This window comes from Gopherus evgoodei, chromosome 9 (assembly GCF_007399415.2).
Source record: "Gopherus evgoodei ecotype Sinaloan lineage chromosome 9, rGopEvg1_v1.p, whole genome shotgun sequence".
NCBI classification, from domain to species: Eukaryota; Metazoa; Chordata; order Testudines; family Testudinidae; genus Gopherus; species Gopherus evgoodei.
Genome location: NC_044330.1, coordinates 58,110,689 through 58,127,789, shown reverse-complemented (window position 1 = coordinate 58,127,789; position 17,101 = coordinate 58,110,689). Strand labels below are relative to the sequence as shown.

The window sequence follows — 17,101 nt, the reverse complement described above, 5'->3', positions numbered from 1 at the left end:
CCTGAAGCTGCAGGTAGTATTCCATGGGAGCCACTCTTTGGTTAATACACAAGGTAACTGACTCAGGGAAGGAGCAGGGCAGGCCCATGAAGTGGTGCTGGCAACGGCCCACCTTAACATATCGTCCCTGTCTCCTCAATAGATGCTCTCCCCAGCAGAACACCCCCGCTGTCAGCGGGAAGGGCCCCGTACCTCCACAGAATAGGACATGTTGTCATTCGTGGCGTCGTTGATTCGGGAGAAGAGGTCCTCGCACAGCTGCAGCAGACAAGAAGAGAAGGAGACATGGCTGCTCACATCCCCTATAATGCAGCCAGAGTCACTGGGGGGACGGCGCCAGGGAAACAAGGATTTTTCCTTCTACCCCAGAAATGGGAGCTGCAGAAAGGCAGGCAGGAGGAGGGGAGCCTGCTCTCTGTGCTCACTCACACCCTGTTCTGAGTGACTCTGAGCGACATGTAGAGTAAGTGGCACAGTCAAAGGCACTGCCAGGACTGTGGATTTCAACTGCTTCAGCTCAGAGACGAATCAGACCTTTGTGACCAGGTTAATGCCTGGTAGAACTCCCACCTTGCGTGGAGTCAGGGCAGGGATCAGCTCGGCCAAAGCCTGCACTCGCTTACAGCCACTGGCTCTCACAGGACTGGAGAGATGTATATGAGGACACAGTATGACTCAGTCATTCAGCCCCAAGGTTTCCCAGCCACTCAGGCATCTCTGCTTAGAGCCTCCACCTACCTCACCTCTAGGTTCTGTGGACTGATGCCAGGGCTGGCTTTAGGAACTGCGGGGCCCGATTCGAATACCTGGTGGCGGTACGGGTCTTTGGCAGCACTTCGGTGGCGAGGGGTCCTTCACTCGCTCCGGACCCCCTGCCGCTGAAATGCCGTCGAAGATCCAGAGCGAGTGAAGGACCCCCCCACGGCCGAAGTGCTGCCGAAAACCCAGACCGCCGCCGGGTATGTACTAAAAATTAAAAAGGCACCTAAGGCACGGGGCCTTCTTAAGTGTGGGGCCTGATTCCGGGGAATTGGTGGGATTGGCCTAAAGCCGGCCCTGACTGATGCTTTTACTGCCCCCTTTCTGTTCATGGCAGGTCTAGGATCTCCCTTGCTCTGCCCTGACCCTTTCCAGGTGACTCCCCAGATGCTTGGTGGTCTCCAAGCAGCTCGTACCTTCTGCATTGATTCCCATCCCGGGCTCCTCGCTTCACATCCCCTCCCAACTGTAACTTTTCAGCTGCCCTGGTTGGGAGAGAATCCAGGAGACCAGTAGCCATTCTTCCTCCCAGCCCTGCCCTTTGTCAAGTTCCAGGCAGCCAGTTCTGTGTCAATTTCCCATCTGGTTGGTAGCTCCTGTGCTCGCTGGTGCCACAGCCCTGTTGACTCCTCAGTCCTTGCTGCCATCACCCTGCTCTCCCCCAGCAGATAACTGCTCCCTGACTCCTCGCTGGCACGCAGCAGCTATCAATGCCCCACATGCAGGGGACGACAGCCTTTCACCCACATGGGAACTATTCATCTGCCCTGCCCTCCACCCCTCAGCAGCCTCCTTCTCCTTCACATGATTCCCCCCCCACCAATGACCCGGCTATAAGTATTCTTTGTTTACATCAGCAGCGTGCTCTCCCCCACGTGGTGATAGTCTCTGTTACCTGTGGGATGATGCCTTGCTGATCCTTCTCCTGCCTCCCCATCATGGTGTAGGATTTGCCAGCACCTGTCTGCCCATAGGCAAAGATACAGACGTTATAGCCCTCGAAGGCATGCTGCAACATTTCCTCCCCGATATCCTGGTACACCTGCTTCTGAGATGCATAATTGATGTCTTCGGGCTGCGGGGAGGAGAAACCAGAGACTGAAGTCAGAAGGGAGGGAAGGTGTGAAAGAGAAAGTAGAAGGAAAGAAAACAAGAAAAATGGTAAACATCTGGCCCTCATTCTTCTCTCATTTGCACTGGTTTATCTGGGTGCAATTCCATTCATCTCAATGGAGCAAAGTTACTCCTGTTCCACCCTAGTGCAAGTCAGAGGAGTATCAGAGCCTGCATTATTTTCTCATACTACCGTTGCTGAGTCACTCGTGTATCAAGTCCAGATGCACACTGGGGCATCCCTGGCAATGGTTCACCAACTAGGGAGGCAATCCTTTAACTTCCATGGCGTAGGGCCACGAAGGAAAACGTCTCAGCACCAGTCCCTTGTGGCACTCCAATGCTGACACTGAGAGCTCTTGGCTTTCTGATCAAGGTACAGATAATGTGAACGTGGACGAGGGCTGCTCTGACGCACTTGGGGAATTGCTGGACAAGACTCCGCCTCACTGTAATTGTGACACACCTGTTTGAGGATCTGAAAAGCTGCCCAGCTCTGGGCTAAATCAGAGAGGGAGCTGCCAGCAGGGCATTCTCCACAAGAATCCCTGGACTTGGCCATTCAGACCTCTCTGGCTCTCAGAGCCTAGGCACAATGCAAAGCCCCATCTTTTTGGGCAGTGTGATGGGGCATCCATCCCACACTGGCCAGTAAGGGGTTAATAGACCCCTAGGGAGGATGCGCAAAAAGCAGCCAATGGGAAAGGGGCTGTGAGGAGCAGCCAATCAGGTCCCAACAAAGAGCCTCAGGGCAGAGCAGGGCTCAGTAGCTGCCTGGAACTTGAGGAGGGAAGACTGTATCTGGAGTAGGCTGCAACCCGACAGCATCATGGACAGAGCAGTGCAGGTAGAAACCCAGGGAGAAGAGAAGGAACTCTGGACAGGCTGCTGAAGCTAGGAAGGCCCATGGCCATGGGGAAGTGGCCCAAGGAAATGCAGCGATAGCAGAGGAAAAGGAGTTGCAGGTGGACTGTGGAGAAGGAGTGACAGGGTGCAGAAGGCAGACAGGAGTGTTGGCCTTCAGTTAATCCCTAGAGTGACCAGGGGGAGGCGCCAGTCTGGCGGTGAGTGACGCGCTCTGTGACAGGCAGGGGTTTGGGAAGGGGTAAGATTTGTATTTGGGGTTTTAGGGCTGGAGGGAGAGATGGAAATTGCACTGCTGAGGGAAGCTGTTGGCTTGCTGCAGCCTAACTGTGTCGGGCTGGATTGCACTGGTACCTATGCCTTTTCTGAGTTAGATGACTGAAACTGAAATAGATTGTCAAATAAGGAACTTGGCTCCAGCTGTTGTGTCCTGGTAAAAAGCTTTCTCAGAAATGCTATCTGGTTTCTACCTCCAGTACAACCCAAGACCACTCCTTCCAGCCTTGTAGCTAACACATTTGAGGCTCTTTCGTGCCCACTGAGCACAGGGGACACAGTAAGGAGCCAGGAACACAGCTGGGCAAAGAATTCACAACAGCTAGTCAGATTTCATGGCTAGTTGTGTGTGAATTGTCTGGGAGGTGTTACTGTCTCTCAGGCTGGTCTGTAATGTGAAATTACTGAAACACTTCACATGAATTACTTTCAACCTGTAGCTTGTTTGGGAGCATTTTGTTGCAAGTAATGAAAATTCAAGCTGTGATTGGTCGCCTATATTCCTACTTCATGCTGTGATTGGTCCCCGTGTTTCTGCTTTCTGAGTGGAGAAATGGAATGAATATCTGCCAGTTTCCTGGAAGCAATGCTCATAGACAGCCAGTAAAAAATGAGCGTCCAGCCACTATTCCTGTTTCAGTGAATACCCCAGCCAGTGAACTCTTTGGCTAAAACGATTGTGGAAAGCAAGCGCACAAAGGGCACAAACACAGCTGAAGAACAATTATTTAGTAAATGTATTCATGGCACAGGACTTTTCCCTGCATTCCCTTGGCCCCAGCTGTGCGGCTGGGCTACATTGTCATGGGATTACCACAGATTGTTTTTTAGCTTAGATCAGCAGTTCTGGACCTTTTCTACCCTGTGACCTGAGTCACAACAGAAAACAATATCAGGATGCTGCTGCTACCTATAGTTCTGGGAACCTGCTCCCATCTAGCCATAATGAAAGGGCTTGTGTCCCCGCCCTCGGACGTGTTTGCAAACCCACGGCTTGGGTTCTTTCCCAGTGGCTGGAACGGGGAAGGGTGATCAGCTCTGGTGCACCACCCAGTGGTTGATTTGGGACCAGATCAGCTAAGTCATCTCTAAGGAGGTGAATCCTAAAGTACAATGGTCAAGAAGACTGCCCCCTCTTTCACAGCTGGCAGCCTGTCTAGTCCTTATATCAAAACCTTTGGATTACTCCATCCCATCTAACCCCAGCTTCTTAACAAGCTCCCCATTGCAAAAGGGCCTCAGGGCAGGAAAATCCACCTGGAACAGCAGGTTTCCACTTACCGTAGTGTGAGACCAATAGGAAAAGTCAAAGCTGAAGCTTTTTGGCGTCTCTTTGGGCTGCTTTGGGTTAACGATGGCTAGAAAGAAACAGATAGATACAAACACACTGTAGATGAGCTGTCAGCATTTGGCCACCCTCATTAGCAATCAAATCTTTCTGGAGACACCTGCCATAAAGAACTGGAAATGAACAGCACAGCAGGTCATGGAGATGGAACTTGCTTGCCTCTAGATCACTGGCTTAAAGCAGCACTGGAAGGCTGCTGCTGCCATCTGATGGCTGGGTGTGGTTAAAGGAGGTAAAATCATAGAATATCAGGGTTGGAAGAGTCCTCAGGAGGTCATCTAGTCCAACCCCCTGCTCAAAACAGGACAAATCCCCAGACAGATTTTTGCCCCTGTGGAAGTACAGAAAGAACTGACATGGATTTGTAGGGGATCTTAATGCATGACAGTTTCTGTTAGCCAGATTTAGGCTAGCTGTAATCCTAATAACGCGAGATTTGTAAAAGCAAGGATTGTGTAAGGCCAGTGGAAAAGAACTGTGTGAGAAGTTGTTTTTCGACCTTGTGTAAATAATACAATATGTAGACTGGTGTCTCTTAAGTGAGAAAAACAAGATATCAGGATGACCTATGTATAAACAAAATGCAGCTGTTACTTATTATTGTCTACAACAAAAGTATAAATGCTTGCTGTAATTGTTTACCTGTTGAGAGACCTATCTAGGTAGGGGAGACCCTATGTCCTAGTGCACTCTCTCCCTGTTGTAGCTGCTAAACAGAATAAAGTATCTGACTCTGCTGCACCCAAACAAAAAGTGAGAACTGAGTTTTTCTCCAACACCCCAAATTGCCCTCTCAAGGATTGAACTCACAACCCTGGGTTTAGCAGGCCAACGCTCAAACCACTGAGCTATCCTTCCCCCACAAGTTGATGGTCTCAGTCCAGTTCTCAGTGTTCACATGACAAAACCGCCACCAAATCCTTTTTTGGCACTCTTAGCAGAAAGGCCAGACACTGAACAGGCATGGAAACTGGACCACCTTTCCCCCTACAGATGGTCCCTACTAGCAAGGAGTGAGATGCAGGGGAAAGACAGGCAAATAGTCCAATCTTCATCTGACTAGACTATGTTACAGGCTTACCTCTTTGCCGAGGTAAGCACTCAGCAGGGACGTGGGTAGGCTGCTGAGTCGCAAGGAGAAAAAGCCTGGGTGTTCTTGGCTGGCTAGTTTGTTTCAAGTGCAATAGGACTGGGGGGGGCGGGCGGAGCAGGGATTTATTTTGATAGTACAGAAATAATGGGGTAATCATATATAATCAAATAATGGGGCATCATTTCAACCAGGAGTCCTGCTCAGGACAAGGTTTACTAATCGGTAATGGCTTCACTTAGGTAATGGTGGTATCTGCAGCTCCAGCAGGTATGGGATAGTTCCCTGAAGCTGGTTCATGGGAGCGGGTGGGGACTGGCTAGAGCCAGACCTCCGTAAGCAGTCTGATGCAATTCCTGTGCAAGTTGTCCACACTCCTGCCAGTTGGACGGGGAAAGTGCTGGCATATACCGGGCTGCAGATGCATGGAAATCCAAACACTGCCTCCTGCTGTGAATCTCCAACACGCAGCTGAGAAATGCCATGAAGAGCCCATGTAGCCTGGGGCCCTCCAAATATGCCCAGAACCCCTCATTCATCTCATACTGCACAAAGGCCTGTGGATCACAGCAGCCACCTGGCTGACTAGAACTGCCTCCAGAGTCCATAACCACTGCTTGTGAGCCGGCCGGAGCTGGGGCTGCAGAGCAATGCAAACATCAGCTGCACCACTGGTGCTGGGCATGCTGCTGCAGAGCACTCCCTCCTCCCTGCCCCATGCCCCTGCCAGCCAATGGAGCAAGAAAACAATCCCGTCACTTCTGAGTGGGTGGGCAGAGCACTATGGTCTCAGCAGCACACAGAAGTCTGAAGGACACGCGTGTGATCTGGACTCCTCAGAGCCTAGAGTGAGAGGATAGGAGCCCACCTTTAACCCTTTGCCATCAGCCGCTGTGACCCCCAAGCTGTTAAATATCATTAACAGATACAAAGGCAGGGTCAAGGAATGCATCTGTTACCAGGGACAGCCATAGAGACAGCTCTGCTGAGTCAACCATCTGCCGGGGACAGTAAATCACATACTATCCTCGATGTAAGCCAGCCACCCTTCCCTACACACCATGCAGCGGCGACGACTCATTGCCTTCTCAGCCATTCTGCCTGGTTCTGGCTTCCTACAACCCAGTAACCTGCCTCACCCATTGTGTGTGTCACCAGTGCTATGATCACTCTGGCACATCACTTCGATGCAGCCAGCAGGCCTAGCAGGGCGTCCCAGCCCCAGCAACCATAGGGGTGTCACGGGCCTAGGACTCCCTCCCTCAGGAGGTCCCATCGGGAGGCAAATTAGCATTGTATGTTGCTAACATGGCTGCAAGCATTGCAAGGCATTTCGGGGGAGGGTCAAAGATGTGTGAGTGTAAAATGGAAGATTCCTTTACAGGTTGCAAAAGGCCAAAGGGGGAGGGAGGTGTGCTCCATCATCAGCACTTGGTGTGCTCCGTCATCTCCTCCCCTAAAGATCCTGAGGCCTCAGCCTGATCACCTTACACCTCAAGCAGATTGGTAACGTAAATCTGTCACAGTTCTGGTGGAGATTTGTGGAGGGGGGGCCCTGTGGAGCACACCAACTGCTTTGCCCTTGGTATTTCATGTTTGCTCTGTTCGGCACTGTTAGTATTACATGTTGAGGATTTTATGATTAAAGGTTTGCCCACTCTCAGCCTTAGTAGGTCTGAGAACCGGAGAGAGGTTTGGCATTCCTCTCTCCACCCCAGTTGGCGGGGGTAGGGTGCAGGTGGGTATATCTCCGAGCTGTAGAAGTCCCGGGGAATGGGAGGAGGACTCAAGGAGTTTCGCTCCATGCATATAACCCTCGGTGCATATACCCTAAGCCGTAGCATGGTGAGTTGGAGGAGAATATAGGGTGTCTCACTCTGCCTGGGAAGGGTTTTTGGTGTATGGACTCTTGGTGGTACTGGACCGAGTAATATAGAGGGAGGCTTAGCCTCTCTCCCTCCAGCCCAGGGGGCATGAACATTGTAAGCCCTGATAAACCCCAGATTGTGATAACATGTTCATCAAACAGAAGGGTACAGCTGCGGCTTCAGGAGTCACGCAGTCATGGGCAATGGCATCAACGATGAGTTCAAGGCTAGACGCACGGGCATTATGGAGCACAGACATGGTAGTCCGGCCACCCGGCCCGCTGGTGTCACGGGAGGCAGGTGGACCTGATGCCTGAGTCATGGGAGAGGCAGCAAAGAGGGACGGAACCCTGCTGCCTCTTTCAAAGGGGAGTGAAGACCTCTCACGGCTGGAGAAGGCTCTCACAAAGGTGGGATACAATCCCTGGGGTTCTGTGTAAAAAAAGCAAAAGGGTAAAAACCTAGGGGCCTCTCTGGGAGTAATATGAACTGCAGCAACCATGTGGTATCAAATGTTGTCGGGACAGAAAGAGGAATTGGGGAAAAGGTGTGTACCCGACAGCTGGTGGAAACTGAGCAAATGAAAGCGCAGATTACTAACCAGGCTGCAACCCAAGCCTATGCCCAGGACAAATTGCAAGCCTTGAGACAGGACTTCCAGCACCCGCATGGAAGCACTGGCTAAGCAAGTACCAGTTTGTGCTCAGCATACACCGCAAAGGCAGTGTGCTTGCCATGAAAAGGAAACTGAACAGTTAAAATGTCAATCGGCCGTGCGTTTGGGCCAGGTGGCGAGCCTCACAGGGAATGATTCAGGTGACCCTTGTGAGGATCCTCAATTTTGAGTGGAACCTTGTTGCACCAGAGGGTAAAGGAGAAGGTCATATGTACAGCACTCCCAACTTTGAGGACAGCACCCCATGAGGTGATTATGAAGAGGAAAGGGACTAGGAGGGATGGGGGCTAGTTAAGAAGCCCACCTTCCTTGCTAAATTGGTAGTGGAACAAGCCTGTGCCCATGGAAAGGGACAGTTCAATGAGAAAAACAGGTTTGGGCCCAGATAAGCAGGCAGGCAACAAATAAAGAAACTGGAAAACAGGTTGGAAGCCTTGAGGGCATAGTGGCAGGAGTAAGAAAAGGAGTAAGTGCAGATATGGGGAATTTAAATCCCTGAAATAGTACTTGGAATGGTAAAATCTAAATTGATTAAGGTGTCATTTTGGAAGATAAGCAAGTGATTTAAGGAAAGAGAGTGAAAAGTTAACTCTGCAGAGGTTGGAGGGAATGAAGCAGTTAATATTATAAAAGTGTTAGAGAAAAAGAGAATTCTTGGTTTCTTTGCAGCTATTCTGAAGGAAAATGGGCCCTTTTCCAAAGGAATGTCTGTAAATAATCCAGGCAAAAAAGCTCTCTAATGGATATCGTTTGACTATGGACAATTTATTACTCAGATTTGCTAAAAGAACATAAGGGGGTTCTATTGGAATTTAACTGCCCAAAATGCATAAAGGGGATGTGATCTATATACAGCTATGTAAAAACAAAGCAATGAAAAAGGAATGTGCATTTTCCCCAGTATATATGAGGTGTATATTATAAAAAAAAAAAATGCAAACTTACCATTACACTTAATTAAAACCCTATAAGAGCTCCAAAGGGAGCCGCAAAAGGCTGTGTTTTAGTTTTTAAAATCACTGTGTGGTTTAAAAGCAAAAGTTGTAAAGTAATCAGAACTCTGGTGAAAGTTGATTGTGTCCCTTTTAAGACAGAGTCTCTGAGCTGCTAATGGCTTTGAATCCAAAAGCAAGCCAGAAAGCGTTTGTGTTCATGCAAATTACCTAACTAATAAAGATAGAAGCCATTAAAACCTGACCTGCCTATAGAACAAACACCAAAAAATATGGGGGTAATTCCTCTGTTTTGCCTGCAATCAGCAAGGGTATTTATATAAAAAAAAATATTTTAAGCAAAAATCTGCCAGCCCCCAAAGGGGTAGAAAGATGGGAATGCTGGTTGAAGAAGTGCGTGTTACAGATAGCTCTAAAGTCAGTGAGGACTGTGGCCGCCCTGATATCTTTGGGAAGTGAGCTTCGTAGCCACATGGAGATTCCTGGCCTGCCCCCGAGCAAGGCCTGCTGTGTGTTCACATGGGGTTTCCCTCTGAAGGCTGGCAGGCCTATTGGCTGGGCAGAGCGAGGCTGTCATGGAGAGTCATCATTACACAGAGTGGGGTAGTCCCTTGAGCCACTTGGCCCAGGGCCATGGAGGGCTCTCAAGAGAGGGTGTGGTGGAGCCCAGGAGCAAAGCCTGCGTCACTGAGCACACACTCGGCTGTGTTCTCAACCAGCTGCAGTTATTCTGAGGTCGGCGGTTGCACACCTAGGTATAGAGGACCCCAGTCACCAGGCTCAGATCAGGCTCAGAGGGGGTGACTGCATGGATCACCAAGGCCAGCTCTGCATCTGGCAGGAGGAGGAAGCAGAAGTCTCCCTGCCAGCTGCAGCTAGGGTAGGCTGGATTTTGCTGCTGGGGCTGTTAGGGTACCCAGAAGCAAAGAGGAATCCAGGTGGATACCCAAGTCACAGAATGACTTAGTGGTTATGCCAGGGGGTCTTAAAATTGCTCCTCCCTCAGTCAGCCCAGCTTCGGCTTCAGCCAGAGCCCTGGGCAGTGGTGCTGTTGGTGTCTGATCCAGAGGGGATGCCCTGCTGGCAGTTTAGTCCACGCTGTCTCTCACTCTCCCCTAGAGGCTACCAAGAGAGGCTGAACCAGGCAGGGCACCCACTTTTTGAGCTCCAGCAACAACCTGGCCCATGGCAAACCAGCTCAATGGTGACACCACACTGAAAACCCACTGGCTAAAGCCAACAGTGTATCTGTCCTTCACCCACTCGCCATCGCCCTTGGGCTCCAATAATCACGGAGATCATTCCAAAGTGCCCTGCATTTAGAATACAAGCTCTTCAGTTTGGATGGCCATGTGCCCTGCACACGGAATCCAGGCGGCTAGCAGCACACTCTGGATCTTGTGCCTCGCCTCAGGCCTGGTCTGTAGGAGTGAAATCACACAGCACACAGTTGGTCTGATCTGGAGAAGCACTCAATGCCCAGGACTCCCACTGACTTCACACATTAACCAAGGCAAGTGTCATTTCAAGCCCTGTTCTGGGATGTGTATCTGACACCAAGCAGGGGTTCTGCGTGTTGAGTGCTTCCAGGATCAGACTTTAGTCTGGGATTTTCAAAGAAGATTTTCACAGAGAGTTAGGTGGCAATTCTCATGGATCTGCACACCTAACTAGCTTAGGCTCCTTTGTAAATCAAGCCAGATGTCTACAGGCTGGCAGTGCCTACTATTACTTATCCAGGTGTTAGAATCATAGAAGATTAGGGTTGGAAGAGACCTCAGGAGGCCATCTGGTCCAACCTCCTGCTCAAAGCAGGACCAACACCAACTAAATCATCCCAGCCAGGGCTTTGTCAAGATGGACCCTAAAAACCTCTAAAGATGGAGGTTCCACCACTTTCCAAGGTAACCCATTCCAGTGCTTCACAGCCCTCCTAATGAAATAGTTTTTCCTAATATCCAACCTAGACCTAACCCACTGCAATTTGAAACCATTGCTTCTTGTTCTATCACCTGCCACCACTGGGAAAAGCCTAGCTCCATTCTCTTTGGAACCCACCCCTTCAGATAGTTGAAGGCTGCTATCAAATCCCCCCTCACTCATCTCTTCTGCAGATTAAATAAGCCCAGTTCCCTCAGCCGCTCCTCATAAGTCATGTGCCCCAGCTCCCTAATCATTTTCGTTGCCCTCTGCTGGACTGTCGCCAATTTGTCCACATCCTTTCTGTAGTGAAGGGCCCAAAACTGGACTCCAGATGTGGCCTCATCAGTGCCCAATAGAGGGAAATAATCAATTCCCTCGATCTGCTGGCAATGTTCCTACTAATGCAGCCCAACATGCTGTTAGCCTTCTTGGCAACAAGGGCATACTGTTGACTCATATCCAGTTTCTTGTCCACTGTAATCCCCAGGTCCTTTTCTGCACAACTGCCACTTAGCCTGTCAGTCCCCAGCCTGTAGCAGTGCCTGAGATTCTTCTATCCTAAGTGCAGGACTCTGCACTTGTCCTTGTTCAACCTCATCAGATTTCTTTAGACCAATCCTCCAATTTGTTTAGTTCACACTGGACCCTATCCCTACCCTCCAGCATACCTACCTCTTAGTGCCATCTGCAAACTTGCTGAGGGTGCAATCCATCCCATCATCCAGATCATTGTTCAAGATGGTGAACAAAACCAGCCCCAGGACAGACCTGTGGGGCACTCCGCTTGATATTCCAATCCACCTCCCAATGACTTCATAAATATCTCCAATTCAACAAGTTAATCAATATTTGGAGGATTTTCCTGCCATGCTGTATTGGGAGAGGATCATCACCAGACAGACATTTAAATTGTTTTATTTAACTAAAACAACGTTATTTGTTCTGGATTTTTTTTCTTCAACAGCAAACATAATATTTTAACAAAATAAGCATATGAATTTTTTAATTTAGTTAAACATTCAAGTTTTTTTTAAAATCAGGTTTGTTATTATTTAAATTGTTTTTAACTAAAATAGTTAAATGAAATTTTAAAAAACCCACAAAAATTAAATCAATTATGCCAGCCAGCTCAACATGAGAAACTTAAAATATTAGCTTCTGTAGCTAACTCAGTCGTCTTCACCTTCATTTTCCTGTTTGTTCATAATCTGGAAAAGAAAAACAAGCTTTCCTGCTTTTTCAAGTCCCAAACGATTTCTCAATTTGAGATGAATTAGTCCAAAGGAAGAAAATATTCCTTCTACACCAGCAGAAGAAGCTACTGCTGTTAAAAGTGAGATTATCACTTCAACAGTCTCTGAATCCAAGTGCTTAAGTGACTTCCATCAGTTCGCTGGTGTGACTTTCTTTAAAATATCATCAGCAAACATCTATTTCTTGAATGGTTCACCCTTAGCTCTCAAGTTTATTATAGTTGGCATTATGGAGGGATGATTGCTGGATGTCCATGTCATAGCCAACTCCTCTTTGTCAGCAGTTAATGTTTGACCCTGATACCGAGCATTGAGAATATTTGCAAGAAAACAAGCTGGAGATAGTGCTTGTCCCATTCATTTTTTAAGGCTTGTAATTTAACTCTGTCATTGCATATTTTTCTTTTTTTTAGATATCTCATTCAATTCCTTCCAAATGTCAACAGCGTCAGCAATAAAACAGCTATTTCCCTGCATTTTGTTCAAGGCTTCAGGGTACTCCGCATGTTTTCAACATTTTTCTCTTAAGAAAAATGTTGAGAACTTTAGCTGTGACAGTGCCATCTATTTTTTCACAATTTTGTTGACAAACTGTCATCAGGTTAGGCCAGTTCTTGATTTAGTGCTCAAAACAGTCCACTACTGAGTTCCATTGCACGTCTTGTGGGAGAGTTAGCTTGGTTCCTCCCACTTTTTCCAGAGCAGCTGGTTGTTACGGAAGTATTTTGCAATTTCAACAACATTAGCCTTTATTTCTGGAATACTGAAGTCTTTGGCTAGGAAGTGCATCAAATGAGCACTGCAACCGTATGTTATTAGCTTGACCCTCTCCTCATTCTCTTCTAAACTTCTTCTCATCTTGGATACATTTGTGATCAAGCTGCGTATTAGACATTTTAATTTAAATTTTTTTTTCCAGTCTGTGATAGCTTTTACTGCTACTTCTTGTAAGTATTCTGCTGTCCGTGCATTTCCTGATGTATCAATTGTTTCTGTAAGAAAGACATTCCCTTCTTCTGTTGTCACACAAGCACATACAACAGGATCATTGCGGACACTGCTCTATCCATCAACGCTCGGGTTAACAATTTCACCCTCTAGACCTTTTGCACACTGCTCAATTTCTCTTTCATACACTTTATCCAGCAATTTGCCTGTGACATCTGCTTTGTTGCATGGACTGTATCCTGGTCTTAATGACTGAACCATGTTAATGAAGCATAGGTTCTCAATCATACGGAAAGGAGAGTTTGTTGCATAAACAAACCGGGCAAGTTTTTCATCAATTATCTCTTTTTGTAATCTGCTGGTTCTTATCACAAACTTATCTGTGGTTGTTTCTGGATGACAGAGATTTTTCTTCTTTTTTCTACAGGTGATATACTGTGGCTTTGTGCCATACATGAAGTAACTGAAACACTGTCATTGGTAGATAGCTCTGAAACTATAGAAAATGGTGGTGATCTTGAGGGTGGATAATCTACAGAATCCTGTATGTTGAGGATGGATTCTCCTAAATAAAATAAGTCAATACAGTTATTTAATTATTATTACCATACTGCTTATTTAGTATTACTCATTGCATTCACTGACACTCAGTATTACTTTAAAGGTGAAATTGTAAAAGGAAGATCTGCCTATTTCAGCTCTTTATTTTTTATCACAACTGCATCTAAAATGATAGTATCACAGAGTAACAACTATATTTTTTTCTCAAACATGAGAATTCAAGAATAATCCAGAAGGAAGATAGGAAGTCCTTAAGAAAGAAGTATGAAATAAAAAAGTTGACCAACCTGAAGATCCTGCATGTTCAGACATGTTGCTTTCATCATCTTCAACGCACCTTCCTCCTGAGAAGGAATGCTTCTTGTGATGTTGTTTCATTCGGGCAACCAGGCCTTGCATTTCTTTGTTGCACTGTTTGCATTTTGCACGCATGCCTATCTTACCCACAGGTAGAGGAACTTCATTAAAATATTCCCAAACTGGGTCTCTTTTACGGCCTCCCGCCATTATAGGTTTTCCCTTCTAGTGAGAGAATGGTATGGCAGATATCAAATCAATGAAGGCTATACTCAGAAAGACCTCAAGACTTCTGGAATATGCTGCTCAAACAGTTTCACTTTGTTTCTACTGCCTGTCCATCCCTTCTCACATTTATCTCCTTGTCCAGATCTATTCCGCCCAAACAATCTTCTATTCATTGAACTTTTTGAAACTTTGCACTTTAAGAGAGAAGTAAGGGATTGTCTCTGTGTACACAAATTTGCAGAGTGATAATAGGGTTGAGGTCTGTTATTTCTCAACTCTACATATTATTTATTTATTTAAAAACATTTTTGCTGTTAACAAGCATGTTATCTCTGGATACACAAATCCACAGTTTGAGAACTGCAAAACTAAGCATCTCTGATGATATCTTCTAGATCAGTGGTTCTTAACCTGGGGTGCAAGTTGTCCATTCTAGGAGTGCAAGACATCCCAGATTTTTTTAGAAGGTGTAAATCATCAAAAACACAAATTAAGCACAGGCACATAAGTACAACTACTTTGTTCAATCAAACTTATGTATTTATTAACATTACATTTTTTTATGATTACCGTGTTAAATTTTACTGTGAAATTAAAATAAATATATAATTTTAGCTCTTTCATTCTATAGTTATGATATATCTAGGTTTAAAGAACTGATCTACTTCAACAATTTTTGATAAGGGGTGCGAGAACCTATTTTTGAGAACCAAAGGGGGGTAGGCTGCAGTAAAGGTTAAGAACCACTGTTTTAGACTAAACACTGAATCCCATTGGGTAGATAGAAAGATTAACCTAAATAATCTATACAGAAGCCCCTGGAACCGCATAAGATCAGGTCCCTAATCCAGGAACTATTGGAACTCAGTTACAAAACACTTCTTAAACATTACATGAATATATTGTCTCATACTATAAAATTAGAATGTATAATTCCTATTCCATGAAAATTTATCTTTGAGCTATAATGTATCTTTAGATAGGTTTTTTCCCCAAAAAAAGCATTTTTATCAAAAATTCTAATTTAAATTAAAAAAAAATCTGTTTTTGTTTTGTTTGTTTTTTTAAATCATTGGTTTTTATCCACCCTGGAGGTGACCAACACCCAGGTGGGTGGTGAACAGACATCACCAGCCATTGTCCAGCAGAGGCATTACAATTCAATGACTCACTCACAGGAGACACCTGGGAATTGCTTCACCTTGGGACTCAGCAATGCCCACCAGACATGCCTGGACTTGTGTTCTTCAAGTACACAATGGCCCCATGCTTGGCCTTTTCTCCTTCCCCCACCAATGCTGCAAGCAACAAGGACACTCTGAAGACTCCAGCAGAGGAGACTGGCCCAGGTTTCAAGGGTGAAACCTATGGGGGGCAGAGGCAGCTCAGTGGTTTGAGCATTGGCCTGCTAAACCCAGGGCTGTGAGTTCAATCCTTGAGGGGGCCATTTAGGGATCTGGGGCAAAAATCTGTCTGGGGACTGGTCCTGCTTTGAGCAGGGGGTTGGACCAGATGACCTTCTGAGGTCCCTTCCAACCCTGATATTCTATGTACTATGAACTGCAATATCCAGTGGGGTGAGGAAAAAGTCCAGTTAAGTCAACAGAAAGGCTCCCAGTGACTCCAATGGCTTTGGATCAAGTCCCTATTGCCTATGTCTATGAATGACCCTTCTCTGAAATCTGCCATCTCTCTAGCCATTCTGCCCCTAAAGCAGCAACAGACTGAATCCCCAGGCCAGAGTTTCATATGACTCCTTTAACCTCCTTGCTGCCTGAGCCAGGATTCACCTTGGGCTTACCAACTTCATCAGCTTTACCAGTCAGAGTCACAGATCCACTAGCACCAGTAAAAAGAACAGGAGTACTTGTGGCACCTTAGAGACTAACAAATTTATTTCAGCATGAGCCTTGGTGAGCTACTCAGGCCTAAACAGAGACTGGGAATGGTTGGGTCATTACACAAATTGAATCTATTTCCTTATGTTAAGTTCTCCTCACACCTTCTATGGGTCATCTTAATTATCACTTCAAAAGTTTTTTTTCTCCTGCTGATGATAGCTCATCTCAAATGATTAGATTCTTCCTGTTAGTATGCATACTTCCACCTTTTCATGTTCTCTGTATGTATAATATCTCCTGTCTGTTTATTCCATTCTATGCATCTGAAGAAGTGAGCTGTAGCTCATGAAAGCTCATGCTGAAATAAACTTGTTAATCTCTATGGTGCCACAAGTACTCCTGTTCTTTTTGCGGATACAGACTAACACGGCTGCTACTCTGAAAACTAGCACCAGTGGCATACACGGTCTAAAAGGGGCAGAGAGAGAGGATATCCATGGAGACAAAGCTATGGAAACAGATGAGCCTGCAGGATTCATAAGAGGGGAGCACAGAGTTACAAATAACCCTCCAATTTACGATGTCCCCAGAAATGTCATCCAAGAGTCTCAGCTGTGCTGCCGTAAGAGCCGCCAGCTTTCACTGATTTAAGCAGCAGGAGATAGCAGATTTGATGCATGCAGCTGCTAATTACCAACAATTCTGTGCTGCATGCAGATGATGCCCAGCACAAACTCCTGCCGGGCTCTTTTCCAGCCAGACCAGTGAGCAAGCAATAGAGACCAGAGGGGGAACAGAACCTCCTTCCCTTTGGTGGCACCCCTTCCAGTCCTTCTTCAGAGATCAATCCCCACAGGGGCTCTGCAGAAAGGAAGTCAGAATGCAGTATTTCTGGCCCCTCTGCTTCCCTGCCTTGCCATGAAAAGAGGCAGTACAATGTCGGTGAAACCTGCTTCCTTGGGTTTTTAGGGGAGGGGAATTTTTCAGATGCTCAAAACCACTTCTAAATATTATTTCGGGATGGTCTTGGGCTGAGGGTCCCCCAAGTTTAGGGTGACAGTATGTCCCTGAAAGCTGCAATGTCCCAGTATCTCTGGTGGCTT

At 46.7% G+C, this 17,101-nt stretch overlaps 1 protein-coding gene across 11 annotated transcripts in view; it reads right to left on the bottom strand.

Moving 5' to 3' along the window:
- The window catches only part of KIF1A (kinesin family member 1A), a 181,620-nt gene that overhangs the window by 113,701 nt on the left and 50,818 nt on the right, over positions 1-17,101 (bottom strand). For all 11 annotated transcript variants that reach the window (XM_030575581.1, XM_030575583.1, XM_030575589.1 and 8 more), the window contains exons 3-5: positions 4,294-4,370; positions 1,655-1,834; positions 193-258 (exon numbers count right to left, since the gene is read on the bottom strand). In XM_030575581.1, coding sequence (XP_030431441.1) covers positions 193-258; positions 1,655-1,834; positions 4,294-4,370 — 323 coding nt within the window. The remainder of the gene's footprint in view (positions 1-192; positions 259-1,654; positions 1,835-4,293; positions 4,371-17,101) is intronic.